The sequence below is a fragment of the Parasteatoda tepidariorum genome, chromosome 9 (assembly GCF_982258835.1).
Source record: "Parasteatoda tepidariorum strain Cologne lab strain chromosome 9, Ptep-v5.0, whole genome shotgun sequence".
NCBI classification, from domain to species: domain Eukaryota; kingdom Metazoa; phylum Arthropoda; class Arachnida; order Araneae; family Theridiidae; genus Parasteatoda; species Parasteatoda tepidariorum.
The window spans coordinates 69,033,193-69,051,593 of NC_141763.1; the positions used below are offsets into that span (position 1 = coordinate 69,033,193).

The 18,401-nt window shown below is 30.8% G+C and overlaps 1 protein-coding gene across 1 annotated transcript in view; it reads right to left on the reverse strand.

Moving 5' to 3' along the window:
- Nucleotides 1-15,541: 15,541 nt before the first annotated feature.
- Nucleotides 15,542-18,401, reverse strand: part of Phlpp (PH domain leucine-rich repeat protein phosphatase) — a 58,708-nt gene continuing 55,848 nt past the window's right edge. Inside the window, exons 13-14 of the mRNA XM_043043284.3 lie at nucleotides 17,586-17,793; nucleotides 15,542-16,644 (exon numbers count right to left, since the gene is read on the reverse strand). Coding sequence (XP_042899218.2) covers nucleotides 16,105-16,644; nucleotides 17,586-17,793 — 748 coding nt within the window. The 3' untranslated portion in view covers nucleotides 15,542-16,104. The remainder of the gene's footprint in view (nucleotides 16,645-17,585; nucleotides 17,794-18,401) is intronic.

Sequence of the window (18,401 nt, forward strand, 5' to 3'; positions counted from 1 at the left end):
GTGTGAGGTATTGGTGCTCGTTAAACTGTTCGACCGTAAAGTGCTCGATTTCGCGTGCAGGTCGTCGGGCTACCGAAGAGAGGATGCCATCTACTCTGTAGAGAATCAAAATTGTGATGGCATGTCTTCGGATCATCCTCGGGGATGTTTCCCAGACCGTCGCCATTAGTCCATTGTACAGTTCTAGTGCTACGAATGAACTACAACAACAACATCGGCCAATGGCGCACACATTCATACAGGATTATTATCCTGCTTATTATTGTCCATGTTTATTATTATTATACATGGTTATTCTTAAAAATAGTTCTTGTTTATGTAAAATGCTCATTGAATAACATTGCCCAGGATCGGTATTTGTGTTTAAATTTTGCTTTGCGATTTTAAAGGGATCTGCACTGCGATTTTAAAGGGCGAATTGAGCAAAATCTTCTTAATTTTAAACTGTGGGAAATATTGTTAACAGTGAAATGATTTAGAATTGTTCTTCGTTCAGATGTTAATTAAAATATTGTTGTTTAAATGAAAATTATACGTGCAGTTTTGGTGTTTGCTGAAAGGGATTGTAAAAAATATGAGGGGAGTGCTCATATCAGCCTCGGGAGGAATGATCACCGTGTAATCTCATTTCTATCAGGTCTATCACCTCCGAACACGAGGAAGAAAAGAATCATTGAAAAAGTATTAACAATTTTAACAAAAGTATTTATATGTTTGATAAATTTTGAAATTATTTCTTTGAAACTATTTATTGCTCTTCAGTTTTTAATTAAGTTTATTTTTTTTAAATAAATGTGTTAAATAATCATAATTTATTGAGGCATGGGTACATTTGAAAATAAATATTTTTCTGACTTTTTTGCAAGTAAGCGGTAGCTCAATGTAATTTGTACATCGTATCTTTGTCACTTTATCAATTGTCAAGACAATAAGACTGTATAAATGTATAGTAAGGATCACAAACCTGAACTTTACTCCCTGAAGAAATCCCAGTTTCTCAAGGACTGGTTGATTCCAGGGCCGTCTTTAAACTATTTGAGGCCCTGGGCACATTAGGATCATGGGGCCCCTATGACCTTGAGAAAACACTATTTAGTTACAATAGATAAAGAAAGACAAACAAGGTTCTAAATTTATTTTTATTTAGTTACTAGCTATAAAAAAATAGGAAATATAAAAAATAATCTACAAAAGTAACTCGCTTAACTTAAAATCCTTAGATTAATTCTATGTTGATTGCAAAGGTACCCTTCTAGATTTAAGATGAGCAAAATCGTTAATCACTTCTTCAAAATCTATGGTATTGAGAATATCACATTCTATGGACATCAGCGACAAACTATTTAATCTCTCTTGAAGCATTGTACTTCTTAATTCATTTTTTATTCGTTTCAATTTGGAGAAGGAGCGTTCTCCGCTGCAGTTAGTTACCATCATGCTTAAAAATATTCTCAATGCAATTTCTACGTTAGGAAATGTGTCTTCAATTTTGTTTTGCTTTAATAGATTATATACTTCCTGTACACTGTTAGATGCTTCATTTTCACTCTGAACATTTATTAAGTATTCTTTTAAATGTTGACATTCTATTTCTAACTCTTTTTCATTTACATCTTCGTGATAGATTTGAGAAAATTCTTTGCATCCTTGTCGTATCTCTTCGGAATTCAGAGATTTTAAGTGAAAAAATAAACTAAAACGTTGACTGACGATCTCATATGAACTTTGTCGCTGTTTTAGATGAACACTCAAGGTATCGATTATTGGGAGAAAGGTTTCTACGTTGAATCGCTCTTTTCCATTCAATTGGACTGATGGCGCAGAGCCATCAAAAAAACTCTGCCGTGAGCTTCTACGTCTTGTTCTTTGAGATAGATCCTTGTAGTCAGATTCTGGGTTATTTTCTTTGGCAGATGATTCGAAGTTATCAAATTTATCCCTGAGGTTAGTAATAAAATCATAAAGTGAAGTCAACAAATTGGTTGCAACGTCCAGTGTTATTGTTTCTTTCTGAAGATAATTACTTGTTTTGTCTATTCTTTCCAATATAGTGCTCCAGATTTCCGTCAGTATAATAAATTCTAGATTTCCCATTTTTCTAGACAGACTAAGGGCTTCGTCTCTTGTTTCTCGTGCCTGTTCAGTATCGTTTGCGATGGTGATTAAAGCTTCTAATATTCTTTTATAACCCCCATGCAAAGCACTTACTGCATCAGCTCGGGCTGACCATCTGGTTTGTGAAAGACTCTTAACAACTTTTTTTGAACCTAAATGTTCTGTTAACATATTCCATCTGTGGGTAGAGCCCGAAAAAAAGTTGTACACTTTCTGAACTATTTCAAAAAACTGTGATGCCTCCGGTACACACCCAGCAGCATGGACACCTACCAAGTTTAGTGAATGTCCTGCACATGGTATAAAGGTGGCAAATTCACATTTTTCCTTGATTCTTGTTTGTAGACCACTATACTTTCCCGACATATTTGAAGCATTGTCGTAGCTTTGTCCTCTGCAATCTTTTATGGGAATATCATGTATCTCTAAAAAATTTAAGATGGTTTCCGCTAAATACTTAGATTTATGTTCTTTAATAGGTATAAATTTCAAAAACCTTTCAACAGGAACACAGTCTTTTACGTATCGAATGATGAAAGTTAGCTGGTCAATATGAGACAGATCGGGCGTACTGTCAACGCTTATGAAAAAATATTTTGCTGATTTAACTTCATTTATAATTTTTTTTAGAACCTGTTTTCCCATTACTTCAATAAACTCATTACAGATATTTGCTGATAAATAAGAAGTGTTACCCTTTCCAGGATTCCCAAATTTTTTTAAGTGATCTGCAAGAAATGGATCAAATTCACTCAATAATTCCACACAACCCAAATAATTTCCATTGTTTGGAGATCCTAGGATTTCATTGTCGCCGCGAAATGGAAGCCCTCTCGATGCCAAAAATTTTACAACAGCTACAATCCGTTTAAGTACGTTTCTCCAGTAATCCACTTCCTTTTGATGTTGAGATAATAAGTCTATATCTACTCTACCAACCGCTTTACTTCGTGCCAGATAAGTCATCATAGATTGCTTATGCGCTGGGCTATTTTCATGTGTTAAAATTATGTGATTAATATGCTTCCAATCATTACATCCATTCCGAGAGCAAAGATTAACATCATTTGGGTTAAATAAGCAGCATGAAAAACAAAATACAGAGCATTTGGAAGGCGAATACAGCAACCATTTTCTTTCGACGCTTTCATTGTTCTTTAATTTGCGAATAAATAATGCTTTGTTGAAATATCTCGTTACTAATTTATTACCATCTTTGTATGTTCTGGATGCCTCGGAAAAGTCAGAATCTTTATTTTGAAAATATACTGGTCCCTTACGAATGAAAATTTCGCGATTTATTTCAACAAACTTTTCGTGAAAATAATCGGCGGGATCGTGCGATATTAATTATTCTGTGTTGGAAAACTGCTGTTCAATTGACACAGTTGGAGTTGTCGGTTTTAGTGAAGTCACTGAAGTCGTTGCACTTTCGTCGTAGGAATAGTCGCTTTCTGATTCAATCTCTTTTTCAAAATTGGAACATGAAGGTTTAGAAATTCCCGCAATTTGTAATTGAGCTGAGTCATCATGTGGAACATTTATGAGTTGATTGCTACTTACAGAAGTTTCTCCAGTAGTAGTAGTAAAATATGATGTTAATTTTGGTAACTTTTCAATTACTTCTTTCTGATGTAGAGCTTTTTTCATTTTTTCAGATCCACTAGGATATGACCGTTTCGACATTTTATATTATAATTCACTATTTAATTAATTTTATAACGAAAATATTCGCTAACACAAAACAGACAAAACGACGATTTAATCAAACAATACTATTTTTTTTATCAGAGCTCGAGCACAGTCAGTAACAAACTAACAACTACAAACAAAACAAACGCCACAACATCGCAGACAAATACTTGAAGGGAATTCCCGTTCGTCAAGTCAAACGACGATCGGGAATCGGGAATTCCCCTTTTTTGTCTTTGGTATTACGAATGACGTTCGAATAGGTTTCTTTAAGACATAAACCACACCGCATCAAATAATTCTTTTTTTAATTTAATAATTTTTTTTTAAATTGTATTCTTATACTTACATATAGGTATTTAAATTAACCTAAACATACTAATATCGGAAAAACTCATTTTTGAGAGAGAGTGGAGTATTATACCCTGTTTATTTATTAGTTTGATCTTTCTTTTTGACAGATGTCAAATCTGAAATCGATATAACTTTGCAACGACGAACAATATCTTCTTATTTTAATAACCAGCGGGTGACCGAGCTCCGCTCGTAGAAAACAGGTATCGAAGCTAACTCGAAGATTTAAATTTTCAATTGCAATTTATCAAAACAATACATGCCATAAGAAAATTTGTGAAACCATTGGTGAAAAGATAACTGGTTAAAGTGCACCATTGTAAACTATCTAAACAAAGTTTGGAAAGGGAACTATTCTATACAAAGGTAAAGTTTGAAAAGTCACAGGAAATAAAATGTAATTGATAACAAAAAATTATACAATTAAAGACACTGTTCACAACGAATTCGTAAATTTGCTTCCGTTCATCCGCTTCTTGAAAATTCTTGTCCAGGAAAAGGCGTCGATGAGAGAGGTATTGTCGAGCATAAAAGACGATGTAAACTCCGCAGGAAGACGCGTCATCTTGGTGGTTGTAAGCGTTGCGAGGTTTCACGATGCATCCTTTCAGCTTTTCATTCGTAACAACGGTATTCAAAACGTGTCGCAGTATTTTTCTCAAAACAGCATCGATGGGCAACGGGTTGTCGACTGGATCGCAGACTAATAGTTGACGTTCTCCATAGCTTGCTTCGTAAATTCCTAGCATCCAGTGCTCGCCTCTATCCATTTGAGCTCTCTTGTGAATGGGAATGAGTAGCACGTCGAATCCTTGTTGAACGCCGTATAGATAGTTGGAAGCCTTGTTCTGGTCGCTGATATCGTTGAGAAGAGCCATTCCTTCATAAGCGCCATCCGCTGTTGTAACGTAGAAGCGTGCGACAAATTCAGGGTGAAGTACGGCAACTTTGACGGTCGGGTAAGCTTGTTCGGCGTAATGGAGAAGCCTTCTGACAATGACGGTATCTTCTAGTTGTCCATTTGCGGGTAGAATTGAGTTGATCGCTTGTTGTTCCAAAATTCCGGCTCCTTGAAGAATTTCATGTAGAGGTGCGTTCTGCATGTTGAAAATGTAGCTTGAAATCTGATGAATGTTGAAATGTCGGACTTTGTTGACGGTGATTTTAACAAAAAAGTTAAACTTTTCTCCACTTTGATAAATGTAAACTAATGCGAACCTTACAATTAAATTATTAATTCCTTCGTATATTATTGGTTTAAGTTGTCAAAAATTAATATTTCAATTGTAAGGTTCGCATTAGCATACATTTATAAGAGTGGAGAAGAGTATCTATAGCCATTATGGCGAACTAATAAAGTTTGAAAATATCCTATCTGTAACTCCGAACTGCTCGACCGTAGCGCTTCAAAACCGGCGCCGATCGATTCCTCGTGGCCAAAAACCCCAGACCCCCAAGTTTACCGGAGTTTATTAATTCTGGGACGATTTTCGACTTGGCAACCATTCCTCGTATTATAGTATAAGATATTAAAAATTGATAATAATCATAAGAATAGACACACAACATAAAAGTACCTGTTAAGGACTCAAGCATTTTCCGAAAGTCTTAAGTGGTTTTTATTGCTTCGAGGTAAAATTTAAATAGAAAAACTGAAAACAATGGTTTCTTACCTACCCAATGTTTTTATGTCTAGTGCAATAAAATTGATTGACGAATGAATTTATTTATTTTGAATAGTTTAAAACATACATACAGCCACATATTTAGCCAACACATTTTTTACACCAATAGATATTTTCTGTTTCCCATCACTGACCCATCTGTCAAAAAGTTCAAGCTATGTTGTACAAGGTATAGCTATCCGCATGCGGCAAACTAAAGCTAATATAATAAGCGTAGGTATTGTAGTAAGTCATTATCATCAGATTTTTCAAAATTAATGTTTTTCGGTAATAATGTATCGGTTATCATTTGGTAATCTGGCAGGAACTAGGGGGCCCCATTCGATCGCGGGGCCCTGGGCACGTGCCCATAGTGCCCAGTGGGGAAGAGGGGCCTGGTTGATTCCCCCCACCCACCATTGGTACAAAGGAAATAAGCCTGTAGTTTCTTTGACTCTTCCCTAAGAAACGAGAGTCTGCACCGCCCTCTCCCACCTAGTTACCGGCCATCTAAAAGGTTTACTATTTTCTGAAGGAACTAAAACCTACCCCCTCTGCCTTAAATGCCATCTACACCGTCTCATATCCTGGACTGTGTTGGACTTCTCTGGGAAGACATCTACTCTACTCCTCTTTTGGTCTTCGATTTCATTCCTCGTCAACGGGTTCATAGATCTGGTCTGACTTCGTCAGGCCAGATGAGGATAAGCAACAATAACAAGGTCACGAAAAAGTTTGTACGATAAATAAATTTAAGCCCCTTTTCTACTGAATAGCTAAGGCAGAACTGCTCTCGATATATTGTAGCTTGAACCGCACTCAATTAGACTCGAAATTAAAAAGATGCGTTAAATTAGCAGATACGCGTCATGAAAAAGTAGTTATAATACTTTCAAACGGAGACAGTTAGAGACACGGCACCGATCATTGTCAAAATTCGCATTTTTTTTTTTTTTTATCTGAATATTTTTTGGACAGTTTCAAAAATTTTTAAGTAAATTATTTTTGTGTCAAATCCATGCATACCAGAGAAAAGACGGGCTCAGCCTGAGCCTGATGTGGGCTCGAGTTCGTTTCCCGAAAAAAGGTTTCAGGCTCATATGGATAAAAAAATTTCATAAACTTTTTTACTACTTTGTTCAGTTATTGACTATAAAAAATTTAAAATTTATAAGGTCTAGAAACTTACAGCGATTTGCTATTTCTGTTCGGTACTTATGATTTGTGAAGCTAGAGCTAATTATCAATTAATTTAGCTTAATATGTTGATTTTGATTGTTTTTTTATTCATCTTAGAGTTTCATTTGTTTCAGTTATCTCTTCGCCTTTACTTTCACAGTTTAGAGATAGAAAAGGTTTTAATTTACTAATTCCCTTGTGTTTAGACATCAAAGGCAGTGGCGTGCCAGCCGGGGGGGCAGAGGGGGCAGTCGCCCCCTCTGAAATTTTAGTGAGGGGGCAAACAATATATTTCGCCCCTCCTGAAATTTAAACATTCGAGAAAATAAAATCAAGTAAAATTCTCCTAGTTAAAAATAGTCAAAAAGTAAAATTTTAGAAAAAAGTAACTTTTTAGTTGAACTTTGTAGCTATTTTCCAAGTAAAAAATCCTAATTTTCCTCTGAAATTAAAGTAAGAGGTTATAATAAATATGAAGGCAAGAAATAAATTTAGGTAAAATTGGTAATTTTAGGAAAAAACAAATTTTTTTTTGATTATTACCTTATATAAACCTTATTGTCTTCTGAAATTTAATAAAAGGGCCTATATTGCGTTTCGCCCCTTCTGAAATTTAGACATTCACAAAAATAAAGTCAATTTAAATTAGTAAACTTAAAGGAAGAAAAAAACTTTTTTCAACTTTGAAGCGATTTTCTAAGAAAAAAACTTTATTTAATTCTGAAATTTAAATAAAGGGTGAGTAATGTACTTCGCCCCTCTTGAAATTTTGCCATTCGTGATAGTAATGTCAAGTTAAATTGATAACTTCAGAAAAAATTAACCATTTCGTTTTCAACTTTAAGGTTATTTTCGAAATCAAAAATTACTTATTTTACTGTGAATTTAAATTGAGGGGGCGAATAACGTGCTTCGCCTCTTCTGAAATTTAGCCATTCTTGAAAACATAGTTAAGTTCAATTGGTAATTTCAGAAGACGAAAAAGAACTTTTTCTCAACTTTGAAGTTTTTATAAAAAAAAATGTAAGAAAAAAAAACACTATTTTCTTTTGAAATTCAATTGAGGGGGCGAATAGTGTGCTTCGCCCCTTCTAAAATTTAGCCATTCGTGAAAATAAAATTAAGTTGGTAATTTGGAAGAAAAAAAAAGAACTTTAAAAAAAAAAAAAAAAAAAAAAAAAAAAATTGTCTTAAATTTAATTGAAGAGGCGAATAGTGTACTTAGCCATTTATAAAATTTAGATATTCATGAGAATGAAGTCAAGTTCAGTTGGTAACTTTAGACAAAAAGATCCATTTCTTTTTCTACTTTAAAGCTATTTTCGAAATTAAAAACTTTATTTTACTGTGAATTGAAATTGAGGGGGCGAATAATGTGCTTCACCCCTTCTGAAATTTTGCCATTCGTGAAAATAAAGTTAAGTTAAATTGGCAATTTTAGAAAGAAAAAAAAAGAACCCTTTTTAAACTTTAGTTTTTTTTTTTTTTTTTTTTTAAGCACTATTTTCTTCTGAAGTTTAATTGAGTGATATTTAGACATTAGACCCCTTTTGATATTTAGACACTCATGAGAATGAAGTCAAGTTAAATTGATAACTTTAGGAAAAAAGCACTATTTTTTCACCTTTAAAGCTATTTTCTAAGTAAAAAACTTTATTTACCTCTGAAATTTAATTGAAGGGTGAAAAATGTGCTTCGCCCCTTCTGAAATTTAGCCATTCGTGAAAATAATGTCAAGTTAAATTGATAACTTTAGAAAAAAAGCCCTATTTTTTTTTCTACTTTAAAGTTATTTTCGAAATCAAAAACTTTATTTTACTGGGAATTTAAATTAAGGGAGCGAAAAATGTGCTTCGCCCCTTCTGAAATTTAGCCTTTCGTGAAAATAAAGTTAAATTGGTAATTTTAGAGAAAAAAAAATTTCAACTTTAAAGTTTTTTTTTTAAACATTTTTTTCCTCTGAAATTTAATTGAGGGGGCGAATAGTGTTCTTAGCCACTTCTGAAATTCGGAAATTCGTGAGAATGAAGTCAAGTTAAATTGGTAACTTTTGAAAAAAAGTACTGTTTTTTTTTCTACTTTAAAGCTATTTTTGAAATTAAAACTTTTATTTTCCTCTGAAATTTAATTGAAAGGCGAATAATTTGCTTTGCCCTTATTGAAATTTAAACATTCGTGAGAATAAAATTAAGTTAAATTGGTAATTTCAGAAAAGAAAAAAAACTGTCTAAAAAACTTTCTTAAGACAAAGACTTTTTTTCACGTATAACTTTCTATATAATTAAAAGAAAATCTCATCCCAACTTCATCTCTTTTGCCCTTCCCTGGCGGAAAGAGTAATAAAATGCAACCTTCACTGATAAAAATTGGTTTCAAAGCCACCCCTGACTTTCAACAATTTCCTTTCCACCCACTTTGGCATATAATTCTGGTGGCCAAACCCCCCACAAAGACAGTTATTTGACTCCTCAAAAACAGCCACCTCATGTTACACGCAGTGGGTAAAAGTACTTTGCTTCTTAAATTTTCATTTTTATGGCCTTTTGCTCCTTTGTCCTCTTTTTAAAATGTCAGATATCCACAGAAACATATCTTATTTGGATATCTCTTCGTAAATCGTCTCAAGCAAGCAATTATCTAGATTTTCTGAGAAAACAGGTGTTTTAAGCTTTTAAGGGATCTAAACTGGGGAGGACTTGTTGACATTTTCTCTGGTCTGGTCTTTTTGTGATGAGACATTTCTTAGACTAACGTAAATAAACGCTCTCTGCTAAAAAAATTTTTTAGCTCTTTTAATTACATAATTTAAGTTATCAATTTCAAAAGAAAGCATATTTTTTTATTTTGTTTAATTGTTTTAAATTATTTGGTTGTTTTTTTTGTTGTTGTCGTTGTCGTTATTTTTTTTACATCAGTTTGACAGATTAAATAACAAGGAAACGTAAAATAGATATCGAAGGAGGTAAGCAAATGTTTTCATTTCATTAAATTATTTAATGCTTTAATAATTATGCATTTATGTACTATTTGAATTGTTTCAGATAGTTGTTCGTATATCAAATACATTTAAATAGTACATTAGTTCATGATTTTACCGTCTGTTTGTTGGTGTATGGATTAGTTTATGTTACGAATTTAATTTTTTTTAATTGTTAAATAATATTTTGAATTCTTTTTACTTTTAAAAACTTTGTTTTTATTCGAAAATGAAATTCAACCTTTAATTTTTTAAGAAAATCCTAGTCAATAAAAAAATAATAAATAAAGTACCTTGAAATAAAAAATTTATTTTCGTATTTTCGATTATTCTTTCAACTTTTAGGAGGTACATTTTAATATCGGTTCCTTAAGATCATCAATGTCTTTATTTTATTGAAATTAATTTTCTTCTGCTCTTTTGGCACAAAAGTGATATTCATTGAAGATTAATATACTAAAAATAAATAAATAAAAAGGACCGAAAAACTATTGATTGTAAAAACAGGAAAATAACACGATTGAGAATGCATCATATCAGCTCTGAAAGGTGTTTTCCTTTTTCTAATTTTTTAAATTTACTATTTTATTTTTATCTTATATGATAACTATTATTATATTATGTATATCATATGATTACGTAGAGCAGAACTCTAACACCAAATCTGTTATACATTTACTCTCTCTCTCTCTCTCTCATGTGAAATAAACCAATTAAAAAAAAACATTATACACCAACAATAATTTGCATAAATAAGGATAATTCGTTTAAATAATGATAATTTTTATTTTAATACAAACAAATTAACTACCATTTTTATTTTTAACAATAAAAATGTTAAAAAATTATTCTTTAAAAAAGGTTTATTAAAAATTTTCATAATATTTTATTATTCTCAGTAATAAAAACTTTAATTAAACAAAAAACTTATTTTTAAGAATGGGGCAATATTGGAGGGTAAAACACATTCCGTAACATAGGAGGGGAAAAAATTATCCGCGTAATTTTTGTAGTCTTTTTTTTTTTAATCATAATTTCATAGGATGCTAAAATTGTGTTAATTAACTTCGTGAAAGCTTTTTTCATGAATATTTCTTCTGAGTATTAATTTTCAAAAATTTTAATGCTGAAATTATAAATGCTGTTGATGGAGATTAAAAAATTAATGCGATCAATACTATTGTAATTCATCATTTCTTAAAAATGTGAATATTTCTCTTTATCAATTGAATATTTTTATTTTCCATTTTAAACATGACAATTACGACTTAAATCCAGATAAATTAAACTGGAACAATATGAGAAAAATACTACACATAAAACTACTTAAATTTCATTTATTTTTCCGCATTTTGTGTTATATTATATGTCATATATGTATTATGTGTTATATATATGTTATTGTGTTATATTTTTGTTTATTTTATTTTTCTCTTCAAAAATCCGAAGCAAATAAAATTCATTGTCAAGACAAGCCATTAAAAAGAATTTTTTATTTAGGAAAAAAGCTGTATAACCTTTTTCTTTGGTATTATATTTGCTCTGGAATTTCAAATAAATAAATAGTTCCCTGTCATGATTGTTTACTCATATATGACGTCGCGAATATATATATTTACATGCCTTTCTGATCAGAAGTTTCAATAGGCAAATTATTCAAAAAAGAATCTTCTTTAAAATATAGCCATATTTTTAGGTCCCTGTGCACACTGGAGTAACGTAACTTTATTTTTAGCTCGATGTCAATTATATAACTGCTGAATATTTTTTTTATAGTGGCTTTTTAAAAGGAGAGCATATGTGATACATAAAACCGTAAAACTCCATCCAATTTCTATAAAACGTGTTGAAAATTTTTAATTTGAAATCAATAAGTAATTTCATTTTTTATAACTATATATTAAACAGATTCAAGAAGTTTTATGAAATTGACACTTCATGACTTGCATTATAATTAGCTTGTTGACTAGGGATACTTTATTTAAGACTTTTTATGATTACTTTATTTATTTAATTTTAAGTTATGAGCTTCCATTGCCCATAAGTGATATATGCGCCAGTTTTATAAACTTAATTTATACAACAATACAGATATTTACCAAAATTGTCTGAAAAATTAAGTTTAAAAATAAAAATAAAGTAATAACTTAGTTAATTAAATTAGCTCCAACTGTTATTATTCTTTTTTTAATTTTACAATATCATTTAATCTAATACGTCATATGGTAACCATATTATATATAGACAGAGCTATACTTTCTTCAAAGTTTACATTTTATATTAAATCCATTTTTTGATTTTATAAAACCTTCGAAATACAATTTTCAGTGTCAGACCTGTTAATTCCATCATACCTGTCTTTCTGTATACCGGATAATAATAATAATCAGAATTAAAAATTAACTTCAGAAATTTTTTTAGAATTTTGAAATTTATGTACAAAAAAAAGTTATTTCTTATAAAATAATTTCAGAAAGCTAAAAATATGCAAAAATGAATATAGAAGTATGCACCAAAGAAAAAAATGGGATAATTTACTTTAAGAGTTCGTCTGAAAGAGAAAAAAGAAGTGCCTGGGCAAAGTAGAAATCGGGAGCCATCACCGATTTTATATTTAATACATTCAATGTCAATTTCTCTTCTACTAATCAATTTTCAGGATCTCTTAAAACGAAAATCTTCGCTTAAGTTCCAATTGTTCATGCGATTTCCTGACAATTTTGAGGAATCTCAACTAAAATTATTAATTGTAGCATTTAGAAGAAGCAAACACATATTCATCGTCGACATTGGCACCCAAATCTTAAAAAAAAGTTTAAAACATTGCTCAATTTTATAAAGAATTATTAAAATAATTGAATAGTAAATTATATTTAGTTTTTTTTTGCATCACATTATTTTTACTAGAAAAGCGATAAAAACAAAGATAAAAGAAAGCTATTGTCTTTTCATATTCTAATTGGTCAGTTAAATGTGAAAATTTACGGAACATGTACAGAAACGGCTAAACCGTGCAAACACAAATTATTATTTTGTTCAAATTTAAAAGTTATTTCGTTACTTGAGTGGTGAGGTTTAGCACTTTCTTGTAATATCTCGCATGCTCACGCACTTTTAATTTTTGATTCTGTGCAGTGCAGGTAATAATTATTTATGTACGTGAACTAGCAAGAGGCTAAAGTTTTCTATTTTGTAGCAAAATCAAACAATGTATTGAGCGTAAATAAATAAATAAACAAAGCGAGCACTCTTAGATCAAACAATCGCATTTTCATAGGACTCAATTCGGATAGTTCGGAAACCTGACTTTAAATATGCGAAATAATTAGTGTAAGGGTAGACGATTTTAAGAGTCAGGAAATTTCCCCCACGAAAACGTACTTGCTTTGAATAAACTTTATTTAATCAACGTATGCAGATTCTTGACCCTTAAAATAATGGGATAGCTGTAATCTGGAAGGAAAAAAAAACAGTTCGACAATTTAGTCAGAGCAGTTCGAGCCTTTTTATGTTTGCGATTTGAATATTTTTGTTATACACAGGGCCGACGATTCTAAGGTTGTTCAGTGATGATCAGTAATCTTTTAATTTATTCCTTTTTTTTTTGTGCGTCAGACATAGTTTAATGCATTTTTTGCAGGTATACCTGGCTCAGTAATTACGATTTTTGTCTGACATTATTTACTTTTTATATTTAGTCATGTATTATTGAAATGCTTTTTCCGAACATTTTAATTTTCAAACTTCGTAGTTTACTTTGATTATTTGTCAGTTATTTTTAAAAATAATTTTTTTTCGGATTTTTATTTTCTCTATAATAATTTCTATTCCTCTGTCCTTGTTATTTTTCAAACATTTTTAAGCTAAATGGGAATTTTTGTGACCAGTAACTCTTTATTCTCATTAATAAAATAATAAGTCTTAATAAAAACTATGTTATAATACAACAAATTTTTAATAAGTACAGCAAATTTTTCAGATTTAGTCTTTAATAATTTTTAGTAATAATTTTTTTAGATTTCATTTTTATCGGATTTTTGCTTTTACGCTTATGTTAATGATATTTTTGTTAATTGTTTTATCTATATTTTGTTAGAACATTTTAACTTCTTTAAATATATTTCATTCAATTTATACTTGAAAATTTTTAAATATTTTAAAAGTATATAACATACTTTCCCAATATCATTTGGTTTTTCGAAAGATTCTTTTAAATTTCCATTAGTCTTTTTCGCTCTACAATTTTGTTTCGAATAGCTATAATTCAAAAAATAATATTGCATTGTTAAGTTAAAAAAGCACGCAGCCTCTAATATACAATAAAATTTTTGGTTATAATTTTATAATGTGTTTAGATTATACTTCTGTAAATAAGAAACATATTTAAATATGGCGAGCTGGAAATTAATTCCTTCATTTGTTTTAATTTTTTCATCCCTAGTCTTTTATCATGAAAACTTAATATGATAAAGTTAATTCTACTTCGTTAAATTACTGCATATTTATATGTTTAAAATAGTTTTTTTTTCTTTGTATACATTTTAAGCTTTACCTTGGAATTAACCAGAAAAATCAGAAGACTTGTTAAAATTCAAAGTCATTTTAAAATAAGATTTAATTTTAGAAATCAATCTCTTTTACTACTTCATTTATTTTAATGTTTTTATATCTTGTGCTTATCATTAAAATTATGATAAAGTTAATTTTCCATTTTTTTGTAAACTGAAAATTTATATTCATGATTAAATTCAAATCTATGCTAGGATCAAAATTTAAATAACAAGTTATTTTTAATTCAATATGTTTTTGAGGAGCGAAAAACCATTGTATGTCATTATGATTAAAATGTATCGACAAAATGTATTGCTCAGCATTAACAAGTTTAAAGGAGTAAAATTACAAAATTCATTAATTAAATTTCTTACATTTTAATACACTTTTTTTCTTTTTAATTAGTTTCTTATTGATAAATCATTTTTTGTTAACTAAATTGGTGTGGATGTAATAGTTAAATCATCGTCGTCATAAACAACGGAAATAGTTTAGATAATTACAATTAGACAAATTACAAAAAATAATACAACTAACTTTAAAATATTAAATCAAGCAAAGCTTATGACTTTGCATTGGCTCGCCCCCCCAGTCAAAAAAAAGTTGGCACGCCACTGATCAAAGGCCAAGTGGAGAGACAGAAAAATTTGGCCTTCATCCGACGTATATCTCGGGCTGGGGCGGACTCAGCCTCTACGTAATCCTATACATCTCGCTCACGGATAAAAATTCTCTGGTATCGAGCTGGCTTGGACCTCCAAAAGTGATGCCCGAGCTCATCTCTAATACACACCTCCTTAAACGGCATAGCCACCAAATGAGACAATTTAATCAAATAATTAATTAGGTGCCCTATGAAGTCTACTAAATCATCATTAAATAATTATTACGATTATTTTTTATTTCGATGTTTAATCATGGTAATTATAATTTTCCATTATATGACGATTACACAATGAATAGAACAACAAATTAAAGTAAATGTGGATTAAATTATGGTTTATAAAAATTTATAATACAAAGTATTTTATTTTCGATATAACTATACAAAAAAATTACAGACTTACAGAATTTTTTTTAAACAGTTTAAAAATAACAACATGCTGTGCCAAAAATGATTTTGAGCTTCCTTCTTTCTACATCAACGAGTCACACAACAGAAATATCATTAATTTTATTTACATATATAATAAGCAACGAATTATTGAATGTTAGATAGATTTTGCACTCCTCTCCATTCTCTCCCTTACATCCTTTTGAAGGGAGATCTCTGTTGCTCCAGCTTCAACCAACAAGCAACTGACGTCATTCAGGATTACTAGAGCCATTTTTCAATTTAAGACAACTTCCAATTCAAGAGCACTAAGAGATTAATTACTCATTGTTAAATAGTTATACTCTATGTTTGCAGGAATACAAAAGTTTTCTAAGATATAATGGCTTCAGTTACCTATTGAAATGGAGAAAGAACTTAGTCTCAGTTACTCAGTTAGTGATGTTACTCAGTTAGTGATGGGGTAATAAAAGATTAGCAACCGTCCGCACGAAGAAAAGCACAAAATCTACTTAAACTCACTCCAGTTTATTGCCATAACAATAGTAGCGCCCTCTATGAGACGGCAATGGGCACTTATATTTGGATAATGCACTTGTATACCAGGAAGATGGATCTGCATTAGTAGAATTTTGTTCGTTTTGCAACGCTGTTTTGTTAAGAGTTTCTAGCTCCTTGGTAAACAACAACTTGTGATTCTGTTCCAACATGAATTCCCAACACCTGTACTTCTCCACTTCTTCTTCAACTGGTACAGAAGAATCTGATTTAAGTAATATAACTGATATGCATTCTCTCCGACCATTAGTTAATGCTGAGTACATTTCTGACAAAGCCTTACTGGCACCGACTGGGGAGGTAGTGCTCTGCACCTGCTTGCACACTTCTTCTGCTGGAAGTGTTTGGGAAAATCCACTGTCTCCAAATACGAGGAACTTATCCTGAGAACTGAGAACCAATTCTCGGACTTCTGGTTCGGGAATTGAAGACCAGATTTCTTTTGGTATCACTTTACTTTGATGACTACTTAGGTGGTTGTTGTAACATATTTCTGTGCCCTAAAATGAAAAACTTTTTTTACTTTGCCATTTAAAAAGTGAAAATAATGCACATTTAAATTGAGGTATTTATTGTTATTACAATTGAATCGATGCGTCCGAAAACCTATTAATCTCCACATTCTTTCGAATTAGAGGTTTTTTGCATTTTTAAGTTTAGCTGACGCAGATACATAGATATGATAAACGATATTAAAAAAAATTCGCGTCCTTATACTAGTTATAGTATATTTTGTGCGTGAAATCTCAATTTAGTTTGAAAATATGCCATATCCAGGAGATGACCGTTGCTTAAGTACCAAGTTCAATAATAAAATGTTTCTATGTGTCCGAAAACCTACTTATCTCCACATTCTTTCAGAATTGAGTTTTTTTGCATTTTTAAATTTAGCTGACGTAGATGCATAGTTATAATCTAAAAAAAATTCACGTTTTCATACTAGTTATAGTATATTTTGTGCGTGAAATCTCAATTTAGTTCGAAAATATGCTATATCCTGGAGATGACCTTTGTTTAGGTACAAAGTTCAATAATAAAATGTTTCTAGATTTGTCAGAAGGTATAAAGTTATAAACATGTTTTAGAGAGATCTTACAATAAGTGTTCCGTCAATCGTTTTTTAAAATTAGACATTTTGCTTTTATCAGTGATTTGCCTCCTTTTCCCCATGTTTTTTTTCTCCAATCATTGACTCGTTCACTATATCACGGAATAAAATGTCATTCTGTAAATTAATTAAAAAAGACCGGTTGTCATAGAAATGAAAAATATTCAATGACATTACATAAAAAAAATCACTATGTAGGAAGATATTTAACGAACTAAATAAAATATTTATGACCGTGTGGGTAATGAAAACTAAATATTGTTTGATAACGTCAATATCCTTTCTTCCTATCCCGTTAACAAAGATGTATAAAAATATTAAAAAGATATATACTTGTATAGCAGACACCCATTCTTCAATTTCGAAAGGAGCAGTATCTTGCCTCTGTGCTAGAACAATGATATTTCCAGATCTTCCCAAGATGCAAGAGGATGGTCTGCCAACGGTACCCAGCCTGAGGGTGACTGGGCTACCATGAGATGAAGAGAGGTGACACATTGTTATACCGAAGTCTTTTTCATACCCTCTGCTTCGCAAGTACCTAAAAGTACCAATTTTAATTGTTTGTTGTCAGTAGGAAAAAATGCAGCAAAAGCTCAGAAGATCTAACTTTTTATTGTCTTGAAAATTATTAATTGAAACAAAACCTTAATCAGATAAATTTTGTTAATTGAATTTAAGGTTGTTAAAAGTTCAGATAGTATCACAATAAAAAATATTTAATAAAAAGTTTCATTCAATATTTTTTACTGATACTTATATACTCTGACACTTGTATATATACTCTGGCATTTTTTTTGCTTATCAATAATTTTAAGGCCCAATATTAGAATAAATTTTAGTGTAACATAAATATTTACGATAACTCCTTTTATTATTTTTATTATAAATCAAGAGTGCATAGCTCTTGAAATTTTATACTGCAGACATTTCCAGTTTTATGTCGGATCTAAAAACACAATTATTTCAAAATATTTTAGTACAAGTTTGTGCTTTAATTGTTTGCTATGAAGCATGGATGTTAGTTACCAGTTAAGTATTTTTCAATTCTAAGACGTTTAAAATCCCTTCATCCCTAACAAGAAAGGGTTCATCCCAGCTATTAAAGCTTTATTAACGGTATATAATCTCCCCCTCCCTTCCAAAAAA